At 38.6% G+C, this 20,837-nt stretch overlaps 3 protein-coding genes across 5 annotated transcripts; 2 read left to right on the top strand and 1 right to left on the bottom strand.

Annotated features, from left to right (window-relative positions):
* Window positions 1-642: 642 nt before the first annotated feature.
* LOC122011306 (protein PHOSPHATE-INDUCED 1 homolog) lies at window positions 643-2,207 on the bottom strand. The gene has a single exon (XM_042567695.1). It carries the CDS (start codon window positions 2,042-2,044, stop codon window positions 1,103-1,105), a length of 942 nt encoding a protein of 313 aa, XP_042423629.1. The 5' UTR covers window positions 2,045-2,207; the 3' UTR covers window positions 643-1,102.
* A 235-nt stretch (window positions 2,208-2,442) lies between these two features.
* On the top strand, window positions 2,443-7,167 carry LOC122038017 (2-carboxy-1,4-naphthoquinone phytyltransferase, chloroplastic-like). Of its 3 annotated transcripts, none has more exons than XM_042597557.1 (10): window positions 2,443-2,864; window positions 5,031-5,134; window positions 5,408-5,479; window positions 5,634-5,685; window positions 5,834-5,949; window positions 6,039-6,138; window positions 6,220-6,258; window positions 6,362-6,472; window positions 6,549-6,614; window positions 6,697-7,167. In XM_042597557.1, exons 1-10 carry the CDS (start codon window positions 2,568-2,570, stop codon window positions 6,805-6,807), a joined length of 1,068 nt encoding a protein of 355 aa, XP_042453491.1. In that variant the 5' UTR covers window positions 2,443-2,567; the 3' UTR covers window positions 6,808-7,167. The 3 variants fall into 3 exon arrangements, with proteins under 3 accessions (XP_042453491.1, XP_042453490.1, XP_042453489.1); XM_042597556.1 differs by having other exon boundaries at window positions 2,444-2,864; window positions 5,605-5,698; XM_042597555.1 differs by having other exon boundaries at window positions 2,445-2,864; window positions 5,560-5,698.
* A 2,010-nt stretch (window positions 7,168-9,177) lies between these two features.
* Window positions 9,178-20,604, top strand: LOC122038016 (ATP-dependent RNA helicase DEAH12, chloroplastic-like). The gene is made up of 3 exons (XM_042597554.1): window positions 9,178-10,174; window positions 14,346-17,487; window positions 19,250-20,604. Exons 1-3 carry the CDS (start codon window positions 9,344-9,346, stop codon window positions 20,461-20,463), a joined length of 5,187 nt encoding a protein of 1,728 aa, XP_042453488.1. The 5' UTR covers window positions 9,178-9,343; the 3' UTR covers window positions 20,464-20,604.
* Window positions 20,605-20,837: the final 233 nt, after the last annotated feature.

The following is a 20,837-nucleotide window of genomic DNA, read 5'->3' as shown; positions in this document are numbered from 1 at the left end:
TCAGTTAGACACCGATCGGCCGGCGGGGCGATCGACTCACCCTTCTCTGGTCGGCCACCTGGCCCTTTGACTTCCACGTGACCTTGACTCCCCAGAACGGGGGTCCCCTGTTCTTACCGCCGGATCAACCGGTTTGCAAAAGAAGGTCTGTAGAATGATGCGACAATAATGGGAGTCGTCCGGTGTGGATCAAATGTCAAGGTAAAGGTTAAAGTTAAGATGGTCAATATCGGGGTATTAAAAGGTTCGCCTACAGTGTCCAAGTGAAGGTCAACTACAACGGCCAGTCAGGGCAATCAGTGCCCGATCGACAAGAAACTACAACGGTCGATCAAGTTAATTAGTATCCGAGCAGGCCAACCGTCCAGCTCGGGATAATACGGTAAGACAATCAGACACTTAGTGCGGAGAGGTAGGACACTGAGGAGATCGAAGAGCTTGTTCGATCGGGAGGGACAAGCTACTACGCTCAGTCATCGCAAGGAAGAGCAGCTAAGGTCGACAAAGCAAATGAGTCCTGGTCGAGCGGCTACCCCGCTCAGCCAAGCAGCGGGATCATTGTTATATCTCTATATATCCTTTTGGGAGATAGTGTCACTGACACGAGGCATAGTCAACAAGCGGATCATACGGCGAAAATTTCTATTGTCTTGTCAGGGATATGCAGGCCCTGTTAAGATATGGTGTCAAAAGCACTTTCCTGACAGGTCCTTTCATAGGACACATTAGAGAACGTGTCCACATCTCGAGGAGTGTGCATATTGTCCACCAGAGCTCTATATAAAGGGGAGTCCAAACATTAGCGGATGTATGCGTTATTATTGTTTGCGCTTGTGTTAGTATTGCTCCGCTTTCATCTACAGTTCCGATGACTGACTTAAGCGTCGGAGGATTAACGTCGGAATCCCCTTCCCTAGCTCGGCACTGACGTTCCTTAATTTGTAGAACAAGACGTGGTCTATATCCAATCAATACAACAGTCACATTAACTTTTCACCCTCCTATTTTCGGATAGGATCATGGAGCATTAACATTCGTGATGTTCTTTATATTATATACAAAGAAGTTTGGCGCAACTGAACACAAAATCAAGCATCAAGCATCAAGCGGTGACCGAGCAAGCATGACTAATAGGGTTCAGCAAAGCCGGCACCAAATACTTCCTTCCCTTCTCTCCTTCCACATTATAACTCCCTCTCGTCTTCATATCCATTCTCAATTTCCCGGCATAACCAGGGTACGCTCCCTGGCCATACACACCTGCACAGGCGGCCCCGACCTCGATCGGCATTGTGGGCTGGCCCTCGAAGTAGCCACCGCCGTATGGGTTGGTGACGGCGCCAACGAGCAGGGTAGCCAAGTTGATAACCATGCCGTCCAGCCCAACGTCTAGATTGGGTGCACGGAGGACCGGGCCGGTAGGGCCGTAAATAGGCTCGTGGAACGGCCAGGCACATTGACCCGGACACTGGGTTGCGGAATCCCCAACCCATATGTAGGCGGCTCGGTTCGGCTCCTGGCCAATTGAACCGTGCAGGCCGCACGCGGAGGAGCAAAATCCATCGACCGCCACGTCCGTCGCCGTGAGCACGAGAGTGACGCCGCCCGGCATGACGCCCAGGCCACGGGCAAGGTCGGTGAGTTGGCGTCGGCTTAGCCGTCGGCCGAGGGAGCAGGCTTCGTCGAGGACCTGATTGGCGAGGAGGACGCGAGCTCGTCGTCTCCCGGCCTTCTGGAGGTAAAGGTCGACGGTGCGCCACCAGCGGGAGATAGTGTGGGCTGCGACGGGGAAGGTGGTGGGGCGGTGCGGGGGAGTGATGGAGAGGAGGAAGTCAGCGACGATGGCACGTTGGGAGGAAGAAAAGTGACCATACCAAAGGATGGAGACGGGGATCGGACCATCGAGGAGGGTCCCATTGTGGAAAGTGAGGACGGTGGCAGGTGGATGGTAGACGGCGGTGAGCTTTCTCGATGCAGCACATTCGGATGGGTATAGGAAATCTAAGAGGAGGAGGAAAATGAGAAGAAGGGTGGAGGGAGCCATGAGAATTGAGGGAGAGGATAACTTGTATCGTGTATATATATAGAGGGAGATGAACGAGAAGATAAGGATGATGGTTGATTGAGGAAGAAAGGAAGAATTCGTGCTCTCATCTCGTGTTGGTCGATGATGGGAGGAAAGGGATTACTGATGAACAGAGATTGAGTGTTGGATGATTCAAGTATAATATATTGTTTGGGGCGTTCAATTCATTCTTAGCTCCGTTAGTAGTTTTTTTTTTGTTCGTGACTTAGCTTCTGACGTTGTAGCGATTTAAATTTACTATTTTCATATAAAAATATATTTTAAGAATTTTCAAATTAATATAATAATAATCATGTTGCGTGTCTTAAAAATTGTTATTGCACCTCGCTAAAGAATCCCATTCGACGTGGCCCCACAAAGCCTTATCTCCGCCGTGGTGATTCAGGGGACCGTTGAATTGGCAAATACTCATCGCCTCTACCGGTCTCGTAGCTTTCCTGGTCGCTCGCCTCGCCTTGCAGCAAGGATGCACTAGTGAAAGATGGCTCCTGCCGCTCTTACGCCAGTAACCGCCCTTCCTCCTCTCTCCCACTTCATCTCTTCTCCCTCCCTCCACACGGCTACTCTTACTCCGCTCGTCTTCCGGAGACCCACCGCTGCCCCATCCCCAAGGGGGAGCAGAAGGGCTGTTTCAGCGAGGAGGACGCTCCGCCCTCTGAACCCTAGGTGTTCTACAGAAGCATTCTCTGGAGGCGATGGAGATGGCGTCTCGAGGGCAACGCTGCTCTGGCGGGCCGCTAAGCTACCCATCTATTCCGTCGCCCTTGTACCTCTCACGGTGAGCTGCTTGTCGCTTCCTCGATTTAGGTTAGCGATTATAGTAACTATTTCTTTTTGAATGATTGACTTATTTATTTATTTATGTTAATGGGCAATGGGTTCAAAATCAAGCATGGCAGCATGCTCGACTTTGAGAGGGTTTTGTTATTTGACAGTTTCGTTACTAGGAGAAAAGGAAACAAGTGAGAAATGAAATAGTTTAAAAATAAAAGATTGATGTTTCTTTTCAACCCAAATAAACACAGAAGAAATGAAGTCTTGGGATATCTACCATCCCTTTTTTTTCTTCGAATAAAAGATTGATCTGATTTTCTATGCTGGCGCTCAGACAAACGAACTATATATTTGTAGTTTGATGTTCTCTTCTCTATGCGAGTGACATGTTGAAACTCATGTGGTATGATTATCTATGGCTATATGAATTCACGGAGAGTAGTACCCTTTGTAAATTAATTTATATATGGCATCGCTTTAGCTTAGAATATATTGTATTAGGGATCAAAACTATTTAACCATGTGTTTTTAGCCTTGTTGGAAAAAAAAAAAGTTATTGGTTGGTGGATTTAGATTTGTTTCGTTAAGATGTGGCAATTGCATCTACCAAAAAAAGGAAACTATAGCAACTGCAATAAATGAGTAGTTGCTTTCCTACCCAAGTCCAACAATTATCCTCTGGGATCCAATGAGATCCTTGCTCTTATGCTTTCACCGTCGAAGTGGATCCATGATCCACCTTAACTAGAAACAAGAATTTGACTTCCACAGCTGAAAATGCATAAATTTGATTATCAAATTTTATTTGAAGAGCGAGATAATGATATGTTGCATAAGAGAAGCTGTCGAATTCAGTTGAATTCCAAATGATTTGCACAACTTATCCTATGAGCAGTTTACTGACTAATCCATGCCCATTCAATTGGCTATGAGGATTGGACTGTATCTGTTGGGGTACAATTGGAGCTCTTGGATCAGATTAACCATTTTGGATTAGGCAATTGAGACATTGCTTCACCTAGATCATGTTTGCACATGAATATTTAAAGTGCGCCAACAAGGCAGCATGATGCACCTCCTGGGCCACCTGGATGACTCATAAGCTACACATTGCGCTCATAGGCATAAACGTTTCATATGTAGGGATTAAACTTGTTTTACGGATATGGGATTAAAGAGTGGAGTTTTAGGCTGCATTTGGAGTGATTTTTTTTTAAAAAAAATTACTTTTTGTTCTCGACTTGAAAAAGATATTTTTTTTGAAAAATGTGTTGAAAGTGAAAAATAGAAAATTAAAATTATGTAATTTTGGCTAAAATGTATATATATATTTTTCATAATGACACCCAATTTGTATATACAATATCTAGAGTGGAAAACTTCATTTTGATAGCTATACAAATTCAATTAGAAAAATTTCCAAGCCATTCTCACCATAAAAACATATGTGCTACTAGAAGTAGGTAAAGGGATACTTTTAAATATAACTATCCATATCAACTTTACGTGATCATAAACTATGTGAAAGATCACCACGTGGGTTATTCATTTTCACCTGCTAGGATGATGTCTTGTAAGTCTATAATACCTACAACTAGAAATGATGTGAAGACTATCAATGAAAAAATTAACATGCATGTATCTACGTGATAACATTATGCTTTGTTTATGACCTTATATCAGTATACGACTCTAATATCATGTTGAAGCCTAAGAGAGAGTCCAATAGAACCCATAATGCCAAGGCACCTAAGGGAGAGGTTTTTGGGTATTTAAGATTAAAAATTCTCTTTTTCGAGATGTGATAGAAGGGAGTCTTGGCGCAACGGTAAAGTTATTGCTTTGTGACATAAAGGTCATGGGTTTGAATCTTAGAAACAACCTCTTGCAAAAAGCAATGTAAGGTTGTGTACAATGGATCCTTTCCCGGGACCCCGCATGGCGGGAGCTTCGTGCATCGGCAGAAATATGCTAAGGTTAGAGATGTAGTTATTTCCTTTTGTAGCAAAAATGTAAAAAAAAAACAGAAGAAAAGATGTAGTAGTTAGGGCATATTAGTTGTGCTGTGCTATCTTATTTAATTATTTTTTCAGTATCACAAATTCGCAATCATTTACATGTTTTGCTTGTATCCTCTGATTCTAGTGATTTCTTGTCACTGACTCACCAGGTAGGTACTGCTGCAGCTTACCATCAAACAGGCCTATTTTTTGCAAAGCGTTATCTTATACTTCTGTCTGCATCAGTTCTTGTCATCACGTGGCTCAATTTGAGGTAGTTGCAGTATGCCTTATTCTGTTAGAAATAGGATGCTTAACGCTCATTAGTACATAAACAATTGTGGTTGTCCAATATATAAATATAAAATTGATTCCTTTTCTGATATCTTGAGCTTTTGGTTTAGTGGATAGCCAATCAAACATGATATTGGAGCAGGAATTTTGGGGTTCAAATACTACGTACCAATCTCTAACAACAATATAAAACCAACTGTCTTCCTTTTCTTGTTGTATTGGAGACTAATGTTTTGTTTCATTTTGCATGCAGCAATGATGTTTATGATTTTGATACCGGGGCGGATAGAAACAAAAAAGAATCTGTTGTCAACATACTTGGCAGGTACTCTCACAGTTATTCCACACTTCATTATCTATACAAAAATGAAATAACAATCTTGCTGTTATACGTATGTGAAATAGTCGTGGAGTGACCCAGTTTGCCGCAATTACATCACTTGTTCTCAGCTTTATGGGTCTTTTCTGGGCGTGTGCAGACGCAGGAAATTTCCACTTCATTCTGTTAGTGACATTTGCAATCCTTTGTGGGTATGTTTATCAGGTATTCGGGATATTAATATGGAACATTATTCTAGGTTTAAGTCTTTACAAAGTGAAGCTACCTGTAGTTTACTTTTTCAGGCATTATAATATAACAGACTAGTATGATTGTAGTATTAATCTCTTCTTGTTGTAGTGCCCCCCTTTTCGACTGAGTTACCTTGGACTGGGAGAGCCATTATGCTTTGCCGCATTTGGTCCATTTGCCACAACCTCGTTCTACTTCTCTAGCAGCAGTAAAAACCTATCTAAGTAATTCATTCTATCATTAGCTTGCTGTTGCATGTTTTATTTGTTATATAGACAATTTGAGTTGAACCAGATTATATTATTTTTTTCAGTGGGATAAACTCTCTTCCTCTAACAAGTATGGTATTAGCGTCATCTTTCCTTGTTGGTTTAACTACCACACTGATTCTTTTTTGCAGTCATTTTCACCAGGTTTGTGATCCTTATTTGTACCTCCTTTCCATTAGCCTTTTGCTTAGATAGTGTAAAAACTAAGTCTCCAAATGCTTCCAGATTGATGAAGATCTTACTGTGGGTAAGATGTCCCCATTGGTATGTTCTCTTCTAAATATCTCTCCATGTTTATAAGCCACTTAAGTACTAAATTCTTGGTGATATTTTAGTGAGGCTTTTTCTGCGAATAAATGCACAATAGGTTAGAATTGGTACGAGAGCCGGCTCCCAAGTAGTGAAATATGGTGTCATTTCACTTTATATTCTTTTGATGGCTTTCAGTTTATGCAATGTTCTTCCATTAACCTGCCTCGTAAGTATTCCATTGTTGAATTTTGTTTTTTATTTTTTAAATGTCTAATTCGTCCTTACTTTGTGTGTTCTTTTAGCTCCTCGCAGTTCTGACCATCCCGATGGGAAAGCTAGTTATTGACTTTGTTGAGAAAAACCACAATGTAAGCATCAGTCCCTAGCATGCAACACCATTGCGGATTCTTCTTCAATTCCTTTTGTTACAACAATTCATTTTAAATGCAGGATAAAATCAAGATTTTCATGGCAAAATACTATTGTGTACGATTGCACGCTTTCTTTGGAAGTGCATTAGCTGTTGGTTTGTTCTTGGCGAGAACTAGAATTGTAGCATAGCAATTGGAGACGCTTCGAATCAATTATGCTTTGGATTCTTTTACAATTGAAGCTCATGGATCTCAGCTAACCGTCCCCTCATTAGCACATGAAAGAAGCACCAGGTTCGTGCATTGCAAGTTCATGGTCAGGACCTCCAAATGAGGAATCCATGAAGCTGAAGTACTTTGAATTGCCAGAGACCAAAAAGCAGAACTCTCATTCCCATCCGTTCGATAGATAAATATTTTGGCTGAATTCCTTGGCAGCTTTATGGTCACACTTAGATAGTTCTTGCTGAGTGGATCTGGTGGTAAAGAAGACACGGATTGCATGAACATTTTGATTGAATTAGTCGATTGCATTTGTTTTTATTTTTTATTTTTTTTTTTGAGAAAAATAATGATAGATGTGGACTTAAATTCTTTTGTGACTTTGTAAAGTTACTTCTAAAATAATAGATAATAATAATAATTAATGTAATGATTAAAAATATAACAATTAAGAAACTCTAATAACAGACTATACTGGGGATTTATTTGTTTTATTATTATACCTAAAACGTCACTATATTTTTATCTCTTCTAATATTGAAAATTTAAAACGTCGAAGAAGTTTTATTATCATCTTAATTAAAATAATTTCACATAACTATCGTTGCAAATTGAATCATCTTTTCTCTGATTTTTATGATTGTATCCAGAATAAGAAACGTTGCATTTATCTAATTATATTGGAGATTTCTTTGTCAACTTAATTAAGAGACAGGTAACAATCATCAAATAAGGGAGAATATTAAACTGTTATATTATTGTGTTGAAAATAATAAAGTCGCAACTTAATTCCGATGTCCATATGAATAAGGGCAAAGTTTAATGGACGGTGGAGACGAAGATAAAACTTCTTTCAAAAAAGTCTAACTTTTTAGAAAGTTAAATTTCAAATTGAAAAAAATGTAATTGCAAAAGCTTCCAAAATAAATTATTTTATTAATAACACAAATTGAAAATAACTAGTGCATTTCCAATGTAAAAACTTTACATTGAAGTTTTGTCATTTTTAAGGTGCCACATTATTATCATATCAAAAAGTAAACAATTGACTTTTCTCTCCCTTATAAAATATCCCTCCCTATAATTTTTTTTTGCCCCAGTTAATAATTGACATATCTTTTAAAAAAAGAACCTCAATTATTTGTTAATGAATAATTCTTATATCACTTAATTTGTTAAAAAATAATATTAAAAATTAATTTATTATAGATTGTCAATATTCAAGAGGATATATATAAAATGAAGGTTGGACATTTTTCAGAAAAGTCGATAAATTTTGAGAATTTTAAAAATTTGATAGAAATTATGAAATATATGGAATATTTAGAAAATTTTGAGGATAGTATGTAGAAATGAGAAATTAAGAATATTGATACGTGAATTTTATAAAGTTGTATTTTTAAAATTAAAAAAAAAATTAAAATCTCCATGTAATTGAGATCCATTTCAAAAATATAAAGGATGAAATGGATTAAAAAAAATAAAATAATGAAATGACTTTTGGGTAGGATGAAATAAGAAGAAATAAGAAAATTTTAAAAGAAGCAATAGATATATCTATAATTTAAAATTGACTACGGTTAAGAGAAAAATTATTAGAAAGATTGATAGACAAAAAATAATAGTTTGAAACGTCAGAAAGTACCGTTGAAAAAAAAATGATAAAAACATTAACGTTCGAAACAAAACAACGTTAATTAACGTTCGGCCAAAACAAATAAAAAATGAAAAATTAATTAAATCATCTTAAAAGCTGAAAAAATATTAAATCAAACCCAATCAAAAGTTGACAAAAAAAAAAAAAAAAAAAAATCTGACAACAATGATGCCAGGTTTTTAAGACGGGTTTAAATAAAAAAACACCATAGGACATGCCTTTGAACTGATCCTGCCACTGGAGGAACAGGCACGTACTTGGCTGACCACCAACTCCCAGTGGGGTCCTTCTCCAAATCCGGTACAATGCAAGGAACAGAAAAAGCAAATCCGATACAATGCAAGGACAATAAAAACCTGGTGCGAAGTCCACGTTAAATCTGCTATTGCTGGATGGTGTTTGAGATAATCAGGGGATAAAATTTATATATCAAGATATTTTTCATTGTGATTGTATATTTAATTAATTATTGTTTATGGAATTTAAATGATTCTTATTCTTTTGGAAAATATAATTAAGAATATGGAATTTACTCAAAAGATTTTGAATAGATTTTCAACTATCATGCCTTTTTCCCTCCTCCTTTTTCGCAATTGAAATTTGTTCAAAATCCATTTCGATTTAACCAAAATTTGGTCCTTCGCATCACGCGATCAATATAGGGGAAAGTGGTTATTTTGTGGGGGGCATTTCGACGACTTGTTAAGCCCAAGTATATATATCTCGTGTAATAAAGTCCGACGAAGAAAACCATGGTTAAAAACCCTACTTTGCTCCTCTCCCTCTCTCTAGGGTTCACCGGCACCGACTGCCGACTGCCGACGTCGACTCCTTTGAGGTACGATAGATGAGCCGGGCCGATTTCCTTGGTCATCGAATGGAGGGCCCTCCGCCGTGGCCGGTACGTCGGCCGCCGTACAAACCGAATAGGCCTCGCCCACCCTTCGCTGTCGTTCTCTATTACTCGACTCCCGGTGTACGCAAGGCCATGTCTTTCTCCGACATCGAAGAGCTCATCTCCTCCATTCCCTCCCGCTCAGCCTTTTACCGCATCTGCTCCTCAGGCCTTGTCGCCGGGCGTCTCTTCTACGACATCTACGCCGACGCCCTTGACGCCACTCTCTTCTTATGGAGCCAACGCCTCGATGGCGCCCACCTCCTCACCCCTCTCATTGAAGTCGATTTCAACGCTCCGTCCTATGATAAATCCGAAGAGGAGGTTCTATTGAAGGCTCTATTTTGCAGTCACATTAGAGAACTTCTTTGTCATAGAAGGGTGCGATTTTCTGAGCAGAAGATCGAGGAGCTCTCAATGAAGTTGGATAATGGTCCAGTGCTGCGGAAAAAGCCTACTAAGCCTCGGGTGTTTAATGAACTGAGGGAGGAGAAGAATAGGCTCCTGAGCGAGAGAAAGCAGCTGAGGGATCAGCTACGGGAGTTCCGGGCTGCCATGGGCTGTCTTCTTGCTAAACTTGGGGAGCAACTAGACCACATTCACCCTGATTTGCATGAAGAGACTAACTGTCGGGATGGACAAGAGGAAATTTTTTGTCTTGGAGATAAGTTAGATTGGAACCAAATTCATGGACTGATGATGAGGGAGTGCCGACGGTTAGAGGATGGGTTACCTATCTATGGATGCAGAAGGGAAATTCTTTCCCATATTTTTTCCAATCAGGTAATTCTTTTAGCATGTCATTTTTTTGTTATTATTTTTTCGTTGTTTTAAGACTATCTGTTTGAATTGAACCACAGTGATGGTTATGGAGCAATTAATAGCAGCTATATGATTTTTTAGAGGAAATTTGATCCATTAGCAATCCCCATTTAGATTGTAGAATGCTCGTTTATTAAATTGCAAATGAAAAAGTAATAACGAAAGGAGAATAACAATGATGTAATTGTATCTAACTACTCGTTGTGTATCTTCATTTGTTGCATGTTCAATTTTAATGGACAATATGAATCATTATTTTTTATTTCTTACTAAGCATTCTTTTATACTTTCTAACTTAACTTAACCTTACTCTTGACACTATCTAGATAAGGCTTTTGATCCGTTATCTGAAGTTTGTTTCCATCTCAGCTGCAATCTTGCTTCCTTAATCTCTGCTTTGTTCCTTCTTGTAGTTCACTTTGGCAATTTTTTTTTTATCTGACCTACCATTGTTTACCCCCTTAATTTAGAGTCACCAATAGTATCATCTGATAGTGTACAATCAGATGTTGGTATTATTTTTATTGATTGAGAGCTTCTCAATGCCCTGGGTTACTTACATCGACAACAAGATTGCTATGTTCCCACTTATTGATGGCTGTTGGTCTATGTGATCAATGTTGTAATCTCCATTTACACAATTAATAAGGTTGGAATGGAAAATGAAATGGCATATTATCTTATTGCCTTTATTACTTCCCGTCTTTCCCAATTTAGTTAAAAGTATATTTCCTTTTTACGTCAGTTTTGTTGCCATGTCCCTATATCTGTATTTTGCACAAGTTCCTCAGCTACTATACAATAACAACCAAGTTTTATCCGACTAGGTGGGGTCGGTTAAGTTCCTCAGCTACTAAAACAAATAAATTAAAATGGTTGAGTGTTTAACATATATCTCAAATCTAACCACTAAGAAGCCTATTAGTTGTTAGTTCCATCAAATTTAAGGCTGTGCTTTTTTTTGGAGCAAGCAGATTCAAATCTGTAGAAGCAGATGCAAATTGAGGTCCATTCCTTTGATTATTTGGAGCGATCCAATGGAAGGATTTATGTTGACGGTCTTTCATAGACAGGAATCTGGCCATTTTTGCCTCCTTCCAAAAGAAGTCATTTTTGCCTCCTTCCAAAAGAAGGACAATACTAGCTTGAAATGGAGGCACCGAGAGGTGTTGACACTATCTTGCATGACAAGGTCAAGATAGAGAATTTGATTCTGAAAAGATGGAGAAGAAGCTTTGAATGTGGAGAAGGGAAAGCAACAATTTTTCAAGGGAAGGAAGAAATGTGAGCAAGGGTGAAAGAGAGGGCAGTTGAGCTGTGGAAGGGGTGGTCATGGACAGGTCGCAAAATACTTCAACTTCAACAAAAGATGGGAGGAGATATGTGGGGTGTGGGTGGGCACTGGTAGCTATAACTTAGGGTTATAAATAAAGAAGTATATAATCTAGTTTTCATAACTTAGAAATAATCAAACAGATCATCAGTTAAGTAAATTATTGAGGTTGCTATAGGTTACAATGAGGGTATTAAGCAGGTTTATTAGTTAGTTTATTGATTAAATTGTATAACTTGTAAGTGTATCTAATTAAACAGAATTAATATTACATATTAATTATGAGTTATTAAAAAATATGTGTAAGGCATATCATTTTTTTTAAAATAAATAAATAGAGCAATAAAGTCGATTTTCATAACTTATCAGCCTACATCAATCAAACGAGCATAAACAAATTAATAGTTACAAATTATTACAATTTATTATTAATTCATTTTAATGTTATATATATATATTCCAAAATGTTGCCTGCCTAAATGGCCTAGGCGAACTAGACTGGTTCATTTAAAAAAAGGGTTTTTTTTTAATTCAGCCCCCACCTACCACATAGGTGCTATGGAGTGGGCTAACCACCTATCGCTTAAAACCTTGATATATGTATATTTGTGCGTGTGTGTGTGTGTATTTCTTATTAGGTCAGATGTTTATTATATTGTTTAAACTTGTTTGCTCAAAATTGTAATTTAATCTTCTAGCAAATTGCTATGCAAATTTTTTGGAACTATACAAACTATGTAGAAGGAGATTAACAGAGTAAAACTATATTAAAATTATCTCGGATTGATGAGGATCTAAGATCCAATGTGGGCAAAATTGATTGACATAACCATTAAACGGAATATAAATCTTAATAAATCTTAAGGCGTTGCTATTAATTGAATACTTTGAAATGCATTATACTTGTATAATGAAGGTAAATGATTATAAAGAATAAACTATAAAAAATATTAAAAAAGAAAAAAAAATATTTGTCAAAGAGATGTGAGATGGGTAGTGATATTAATTGCTAAAATAAAATTAGATTATGCTTTCAAATATTAAAGTTGGACCAGTGCTAAGAGATATATTAAACATTATTATGTGGCCAATAGTTATTTTTTGAGTTCAATGTATAAATACACATTATCTTTAATAATTTCTTTGAGTCCAGTCCAGTGGGTGAAATTGCCCTTTGAACCCAAGATCTGCCCATGTTAGCAAGTATTTTGGATTTTGGCATGGTATCAATATTGTATTGTTCTACTCTGGTATGGGAGGATACATTAAAACCTTGCTTGCAAATGCCATCTAGTTAGTTGCGCTTCCTAATTTAGGCTGCTGGAGTAATTTGGAAGATATGTCAAGGATCCTCTAAACATACAGCTTATGCACTTTTAATTTAACCTATATGCTACTATAATAAGTGGAGCAGGCCATGCTAGTTTTTTTTGGATAAGGTAAATAAATTGTGATCCAAAAAAGGTGTACAATCGTGTATGGGCGTACCTAATCTGTGTCCTAACATCCTGAACACTGTGTTAATGCAAACCTGAGCTTCGATTGAGTAGGTTCAATAGTTCGTAACTGCATGCAACGTTGACAGTTGTCAAGCCATAGTATGCATGGCAGATATTCAAAATGTACCCGTCCTCGACATTTCCCAGCCTTTTGAACCCCCATAGCATAAATCCCAAACACGCTTGGCACCAGTCCCTAGTGTATGGTCAGCAGCCCTAAATCGCTTGGTTTCCTCTTACTCTGCTGGAGGATCGTCAATGGATGTAGCTTCCTTGCATCACAGTTGCCCCTCCATCACCCTGGCAAAATAGGTGTCTGGCATTGATGTATTGTCTTGCTAGATTTATTGTGGTTACATGAAATAGCTTTACTCACATGACTATGATCTTTGAAAAGGAAGGTTGACAAGATTAATTAATGGTGGAGTCTGTGAGCCAAGCACTGATCTGAGGAGAATGCATCCTCTTTCTGGCTTTATTATTTCATGGGCCCCATGACAAACTACCGCCTCTGAAATTGTTGATGCTGGATGCTATACAATTGATTACCACACCTCTAAGATGGGGAGACCAATGTTGTCGGATAGCTGTAGATTAACTATATATTGTATGAATATTTACAATGCATCAGTAGCTAGCAGAGAGATGACACCAAAAAACACCATTGGGAGGATAATCATGAAGTTCACAACCTTTGGTTTCCTAACATTGTGCCTTGGTAAGCATCTGGAATAGGGGAATTATTAGTGCTATTGCATGAACAGAATGTTGATCAACTGACAAGTGGAACAATTGTTTCCAACAGAGTGTTGATCAAGATATTGGCAAAAGTAAGAGAAGATTTCACTGGCTGATTCACTTTAAATTTGGGAGGATGATTCATCCGAGTTCTTTCAGTTACCAATTGCCTTTTGTTTAGACCTTTGCTAGTGTGTGTGTTTGTAGATAAACTTGTTTTTTTCTTTGCTCATTGAACTTAACTGGAGGCATTGTTGTCCTTCAATCCAATAGGGCCCTTGTCATGGAGTAAGTTCTTTAGCTATGTCTTCTGCATGTACAACATTCTTGAGCTGCTAGCTTGGGTGATGATTTTATTCTTATCTTGCACAACTAGTGCAATTTTTGGTTTTATAATTGTTCAGTGAATGTGCTAGACTTTTACTTTAGCTATTGTGCATTATGTTATTCGACTTCTAGGATTTCTGTTACATCTATGCTTTCCGAGATCCTCTTTGCAATATAGTATCTTAGAATCATGGACTTCTTTGTCAGTGCATTTTCTTTTTTTCTTTTTTAACAGGTCGTAGTCTTGATTGGAGAGACCGGCTCAGGAAAGAGTACTCAATTGGCACAGTTTCTTGCTGATTCAGGATTTGCTGCTCAGAAAGCTGTTGTGTGCACGCAGCCTCGCAAAATTGCTGTAAACTCATTGGCACAAAGGGTTGGAGAGGAAGCCAATGGGTGTTATCCTAACAATTTTGTGCTTTCTTATCCCAGTTATGTACCCTGTCAAGAATTTAAATCAGGCATAATATTTATGACAGACCACTGTCTCCTTCAGCACTTTATGAATGATACAAGTTGGGATGGCATTTCATGCATTATTATAGATGAAGCTCATGAAAGAAATTTGAACACTGATCTTCTTCTGGCATTGATTAAAAAGGAGCTGCTTAAGAGGCCACAATTGCAGCTTATAATAATGTCTGCAACAGCTGATGCAACCAAATTCTCAGATTATTTTTGTGGTTGCAGCACCTATTATCTCATGGGAAGAAATTTTCCTGTGGCAATCAAATATGTAGCTGATGTATCTGCTAGCCCTTATGGTTCTACTAATATAAAGGCCCCTTCTGGAAAATGTGCTTCATATGTCTTGGATGTCTTAAAAATGGTAAGTTATATTCACAAGACAGAAGAAGATGGTGCTATCCTAGCATTTTTGACTTCTCAGATTGAAGTAGAATGGGCTTGTGAAACCTTTACTGATCCTACTGCTTTGGTAATGCCTATGCATGGAAAACTTTCTGTTGAAGAGCAAAGAAAAGTTTTTCAGGATTATCCCGGCAAGAGAAAAGTTATTTTCTGCACGAATATTGCTGAGACATCTCTTACTATTAAAGGTGTTAAGTACGTTGTTGATTCTGGAATGGTTAAAGAGAGCAGGTTTGAACCTAGCACTGGGACTAATGTGCTTAAGGTCAGTACAGTCAGCCAAAGTTCTGCTAATCAACGAGCTGGCCGAGCAGGTCGAACAGAATCTGGCAAGTGTTACAGACTCTATTCAGAGTCTGATTTTCATTCAATGAAAATGCATCAGGAACCTGAAATCCGGAAAGTCCACCTTGGTATTGCTGTTTTGCGAATCCTTGCTTTGGGTATTAAGAATGTTGATGACTTTGAGTTTGTTGATGCTCCGTGCCCTAGGGCAGTTGAAATAGCAATTCAGAACCTAATACATTTAGGTGCTATCACACGAAAAGGTGAGGTCTTTGACATTACAGAGATGGGCCAATATTTGGTGAAATTAGGCATTGAACCACGACTGGGAAAAATAATTCTTGATTGCTTTGACTGTGGTTTGAGGAAAGAGGGTGTTGTCCTTGCTGCTGTAATGGCTAATGCTAGCAGCATATTTTGTAGGGTTGGAACTGAAGAGGACAAGCATAAAGCTGATTGTCTTAGGGTTCGGTTCTGCCATCATGATGGAGACCTGTTCACTCTTCTCTCAGTTTATAGAACATGGGAGGCTGAACGAGAAAGTAGCAACTGGTGTTGGAAAAATAGCATCAATGCAAAGTCAATGAGGAGATGTAAGGAAGCTATATCAGAATTGGAAAGTTGTCTCCGACATGAACTCCATATTATCATTCCTAGTTATTGGCTGTGGAATCCTGATAAACCTAATGCCTATGATAAATTGCTGAAGAAAGTCATTCTTTCTTCCCTTTCAGAGAATGTTGCAATGTTCTCTGGGCGTGATCAACTTGGTTATGAAGTGGCTATTACTGGTCAGTGCATTGAACTTCATCCATCAAGCTCTTTGCTAGCATATGGGAGAAAGCCCGATTGGGTGGTATTTGGGGAGATATTGTCATTATCTAATGATTACTTAGTTTGTGTAACTGCTGTGGACCTTGGTGATCTACTCATGATTCAGCCTCCTCTTTTTGATGTGTACCAGCTTGAAAGTCGTAGGATGCAGATGAATGTGATTACTGGAGTTAGCAATAACATTCTTCGAAGATTTTGTGGAAGGCTAAACCAAAACTTACAGAGGGTGGTTTCACATCTTCAAAATGTTTGTTCAGACAACCGTATCAGCGTCGATGTTGATTTTGTTAAAAATGAGGTTTATATATATGCCTCAAAAAAAGATATGGAGGAGGTGTCTGTTTTTGTTAAGGATGCCATGGGGTATGAAACAAGACTCATAAAAAATGAGTGCATTGAGAAATGTTTATTTCCAGGCCGGTCAGATAGTTCTTCTTTGGCTCTCTTTGGCTCTGGTGCTGAAATTAAGCATCTAGAGCTTGAAAGCCGATTTTTATCAGTGGAAATACTACATCCAAATTCACTTGCTCTAGATGATAAGGAACTTCTAATGATGGTTGAGAATAGTGGCTGTAGAATAGCTAACTACCATAAGTATGTGGGAACTGGACAAGATGGAGTAGATGGAACTAAGTGGGGAAGGATAACATTCCTTTCTCCTGACATGGCTGAATATGCAATTAACAAGCTAAATATGCTAGAGTTTGGTGGGTCTTTCCTAAAAGCCCTGTCGATTAGGACAGCTGATCAGAAGATCATACCTTTTTCCGCAGTTAGAGTAAAGGTTTGTTGGCCAAGGAAGCCCAGTAGGGGAATTGCACTTGTTACATGTGCACCCGGAGAAGCAGAATATGTTATTGAGGACTGCTTTTCTTTAGCAATTGGAGGCAGATACATTGATCTTCAGGTCAGTGAAAAATACCAAAACTGTGTGTTTGTTAGAGGAATTCCCAAAGATGTATCAGAAGCTGAACTTTATGATGCTTTTCTAAGTCTGACAAAGAGGAAAATCTTCAACATTCGCCTTTGTAGAGAAGAAGTAATTACTGACCTGCCAACTTCCACCTTTGAAGAAGCACTTATCAAGGAGATTTCTCCTTTTATGCCTAAAAAGCATTTCTCTGACAATAGTTTCCGTGTCGAAATCTTCAGACCTGCACCCCAGGATCCAATCACAAGAGCTATGATTACATTTGATGGAAGTCTGCATCTTGAGGCTGCTAAAGCTTTGGAACACATCGAAGGGAAAGTGCTGCCCGGTTGTCTCTCGTGGCAGAAGATTCAATGTGAACATGTATTTCGTAGTTCTTTGTGTTTCCCTTCACATATTTATGCTGTTATCCGGAAAAATCTGGATTCACTACTGGAAAGTTTCAGGTGTCGCAAAGGTATATTTGTACTTCTATTTGATGACATACTTTTTTCACTTTATATCCATGTGCATCTGCATTTTTTTGGCTTTGTTGCTTTGTGATTGTATGAGCATTGTTTTCATTACTCTGTAATGCAATCTAAAGGGCATGACAGCAGTGTGATTAGTTAATGAGATTGTGATAAAAATCTCCATAATTGTAATGTTGTTGAGATGAAGCTTTTTCTAATTTTGGATGTTTAATGAACTTAAAAATCCATAATGTATCTTTCTATTAAAAAAAACTCAGTGAGCTTGTAGAGCAATTAAAATAGATGATAAAAAAGGGTAGCTCAGTGCATGAAGCTCTTGCCAATGTTGGTCCAAAGGGTTTATTGTATGTAGTCTTACCCTAATTTGTAAGAGGTTGTTTCAAAGACTCGAACCTGTGACCTCCAGGTCACACACCCCTCAATTAAAACAGATGATATCAACAGAAAATCCTAGGAAGGATAGTTGACTCAGAATGTTCTTATCAAGAAATCCTAGGGAAGTTAATGACCAGTGGACTAACAATGCAATCTCTATAGATGCAAACTGAATTATGGTATGCAATGGTTACTCAACTACGAGATATCTTATTTCACATTATATGACTCTAACGAGATGCTAGCTCACCAGGGTTCAATAAGAGTAGCAGCATCTTTTCAACTTGCACCTTCCAAAAGCTAAATTACTGAGCTTGCAAAAAGGTCTGTTATAGACTTGTAGACAGGAGTTGTATACAAGATCTTTCCTGCATGATCTAGGCGATAGTGCATGTGCCTCTGTTACCAAATATTGCTCTCCTGCATCATTATAGTTGCAGATCTAATTGGTATTGGCCTCTTGCAACCATTCACAATATCTATTCATCTTAGTTGGATGATAGTGATGTAAATTATCTAGATATTTTCAAATAGCTGAAGTCAATCTCATATAGTTGAGACTAACATGGCTATGAGGAAGATGATGATTTTAATTGGATGATAGTTTCCTCATGCCAAACCTCAATATGGTTGTTATCTGCATCTTTTTTAAGAACTACAACCTATTGCTACTTCAAATATTAATGCATCTTGGACATGGAAAATTTTTGTCAGTGACTTTTAATATCCTCTTCAACCTTCTAGATTTCTCATGCTTGAAAGCGGCAGAGAGAACAATCAACAATTCATCATCATCAAAAGATAACAATTTACCTACCATTTTTTTAAGCATATATTCCTTGTAATTTTTGAATAGCTTGTCTTATATTTCAGTTCATTTTTGTAAAAAAGTGATGATATGTCTATTTCATATTTTCAATGAATAAATAACTGATTAATCTTTCTTCCTTTGCCATCTTTTCAGATATTTGATTCTCATAAAACATTGAGCGGTTGAAGCTTTTTTTACCTCTCTAGTTTCCAGTTGTACAAGTTGCATATGTTTATTAATTTGGAATTGTAACTTGCTGTTTTAGCCTGATTTTTATTTAAATGTTTCATTTTGGCCCAGAGTCGGTCCTCATTTTGGCATTGGTTGAAACCCACTTACATCTAAATTATAACTTGTAGTTTTTTTTAGGTCTATCGAGGTGAGCAAATGGCTGTTTGTTTGTTTGTTTCTATGGCTTGGATAGGTAGTGTGCCAAATAGTTGTTTGTTTACTTTTGTGCATTTAAGTGAATAAATACCCTATTGTTCTGAAGTTTTGACCATTTTAGTAAATTATATGTGCCTATCATTTTAAGTTCTTAGCTGGTTGTTTTTTGTCAGGTGTATCGTATAACCTAGAGAAGAATGATAATGGTTCTTATCGTATAAAGATATCTGCGAATGCCACAAAAACCATTGCAGATTTGAGGAGACCTCTGGAGCAGCTGATAAGAGGCAAAATAATTTCACACCCAAGCCTCAACCCGGCAGTCCTACAAGTTGTCTGGTCTCGTGATGGCATGGCATGCATAAAATCTCTCGAGCGGGAAATGGGAATTCATATTTTGTGTGACCGGCGTAGCTTAAACATCAGAGTTTTTGGTCCACCAAGGCAAGTATCTGCTGCCGAGCATAAGTTGGTTAGTATGTTACTTGATCTCCATGGGAACCAGCAACTTGAGATTCATCTTCATGGGCGTAAGCTCCCACCAAACTTGATGAAAGAGGTGGTTCACAGGTTTGGAACTGATCTGCAAGGGCTGAAGGACAATATGCCTGAGGTTGTGTTAACTCTCAATACCCGACGCCATATCCTCTCTGTACGTGGAACCAAGGACCAAAAGCAGAGGGTTCAGGACTCGATCACTGAGTTGGCATTAGCTATTGATCAAAATGGGGTAAGTGAGAGGTCATTGGAATCTTCATGCCCCATATGCTTGTGTGAGCTGGAGGATCCTTACAAACTTGAAGCTTGTGGTCACACTTTCTGTCGATCTTGTTTGTTGGATCAATGCGAAACTACCATGAGATCACGTGATGGTTTCCCGCTTTGCTGCATCAAACAGGGGTGCAAGGAGCTAATCCTGCTGATAGACCTCAAATCTTTATTATCATCAGAGAAGCTGGAGGAGCTATTCAAAGCATCTTTGAGTGCGTTTGTGATATCCAGTGATGGTGCTTATCGCTTCTGTCCGACGCCTGACTGCCCTGGAGTGTATCGTGTTGCCCTTCCGGATGATGAGGTTGGGCCTTTCGTCTGTGGGGCTTGCACTGCTGAGACATGCAGGAAGTGCAATCTCGAGTACCATCCTTTCATTTCCTGTGACGTATACATGGAATACAAGGAGGACCCAGACTTCTCGCTGGCTGAATGGGTCAAGGAAAAAGAAAATGTAAGCAACTGCCCGGGCTGTGGGTGGACAATTGAGAAGACTGATGGCTGCAACCACGTTGAGTGTAGGTGTGGAAGGCACATTTGCTGGGTGTGCTTGGATTACTTCAAAAGCAGTGATCATTGCTATTCACACCTCAGATCTATTCATCAAACCTACTGATTTGATCCTGGTAGCAAGTGTAGATATGTAAATATTACATATCCCCTATATGTGTGTACATAGCCTCCAAGACTCTACTCTGTAGCTTACTCAAATTTCAGAGATTTTTATTTTAATAATATTTAATTCTCTTTGCAATCATTTGACAAGTCATGGGCAAGAAGATGTCATATGTGATTGTCACTGTTTTGTTAAACATGCATGCGGTCCTGCTCAGCCACTGAGTGAGCTACAACAAGGAGCTTAAGTTTCTGCTTTTAGTGAAGATGTGGTGATTTGGTTAGAAACAGGAAGGTGACACTCCATTTCTTTGTTTTGGGTTGGTTGTTATTGGCCAATGACGTTCTTCTCTTCTTTAGGTTAACCGTGACTCC

Source organism: Zingiber officinale, chromosome 1A (assembly GCF_018446385.1).
Source record: "Zingiber officinale cultivar Zhangliang chromosome 1A, Zo_v1.1, whole genome shotgun sequence".
Classification (NCBI taxonomy): domain Eukaryota; kingdom Viridiplantae; phylum Streptophyta; class Magnoliopsida; order Zingiberales; family Zingiberaceae; genus Zingiber; species Zingiber officinale.
This window is presented reverse-complemented; position numbering and strand designations above follow the sequence as displayed.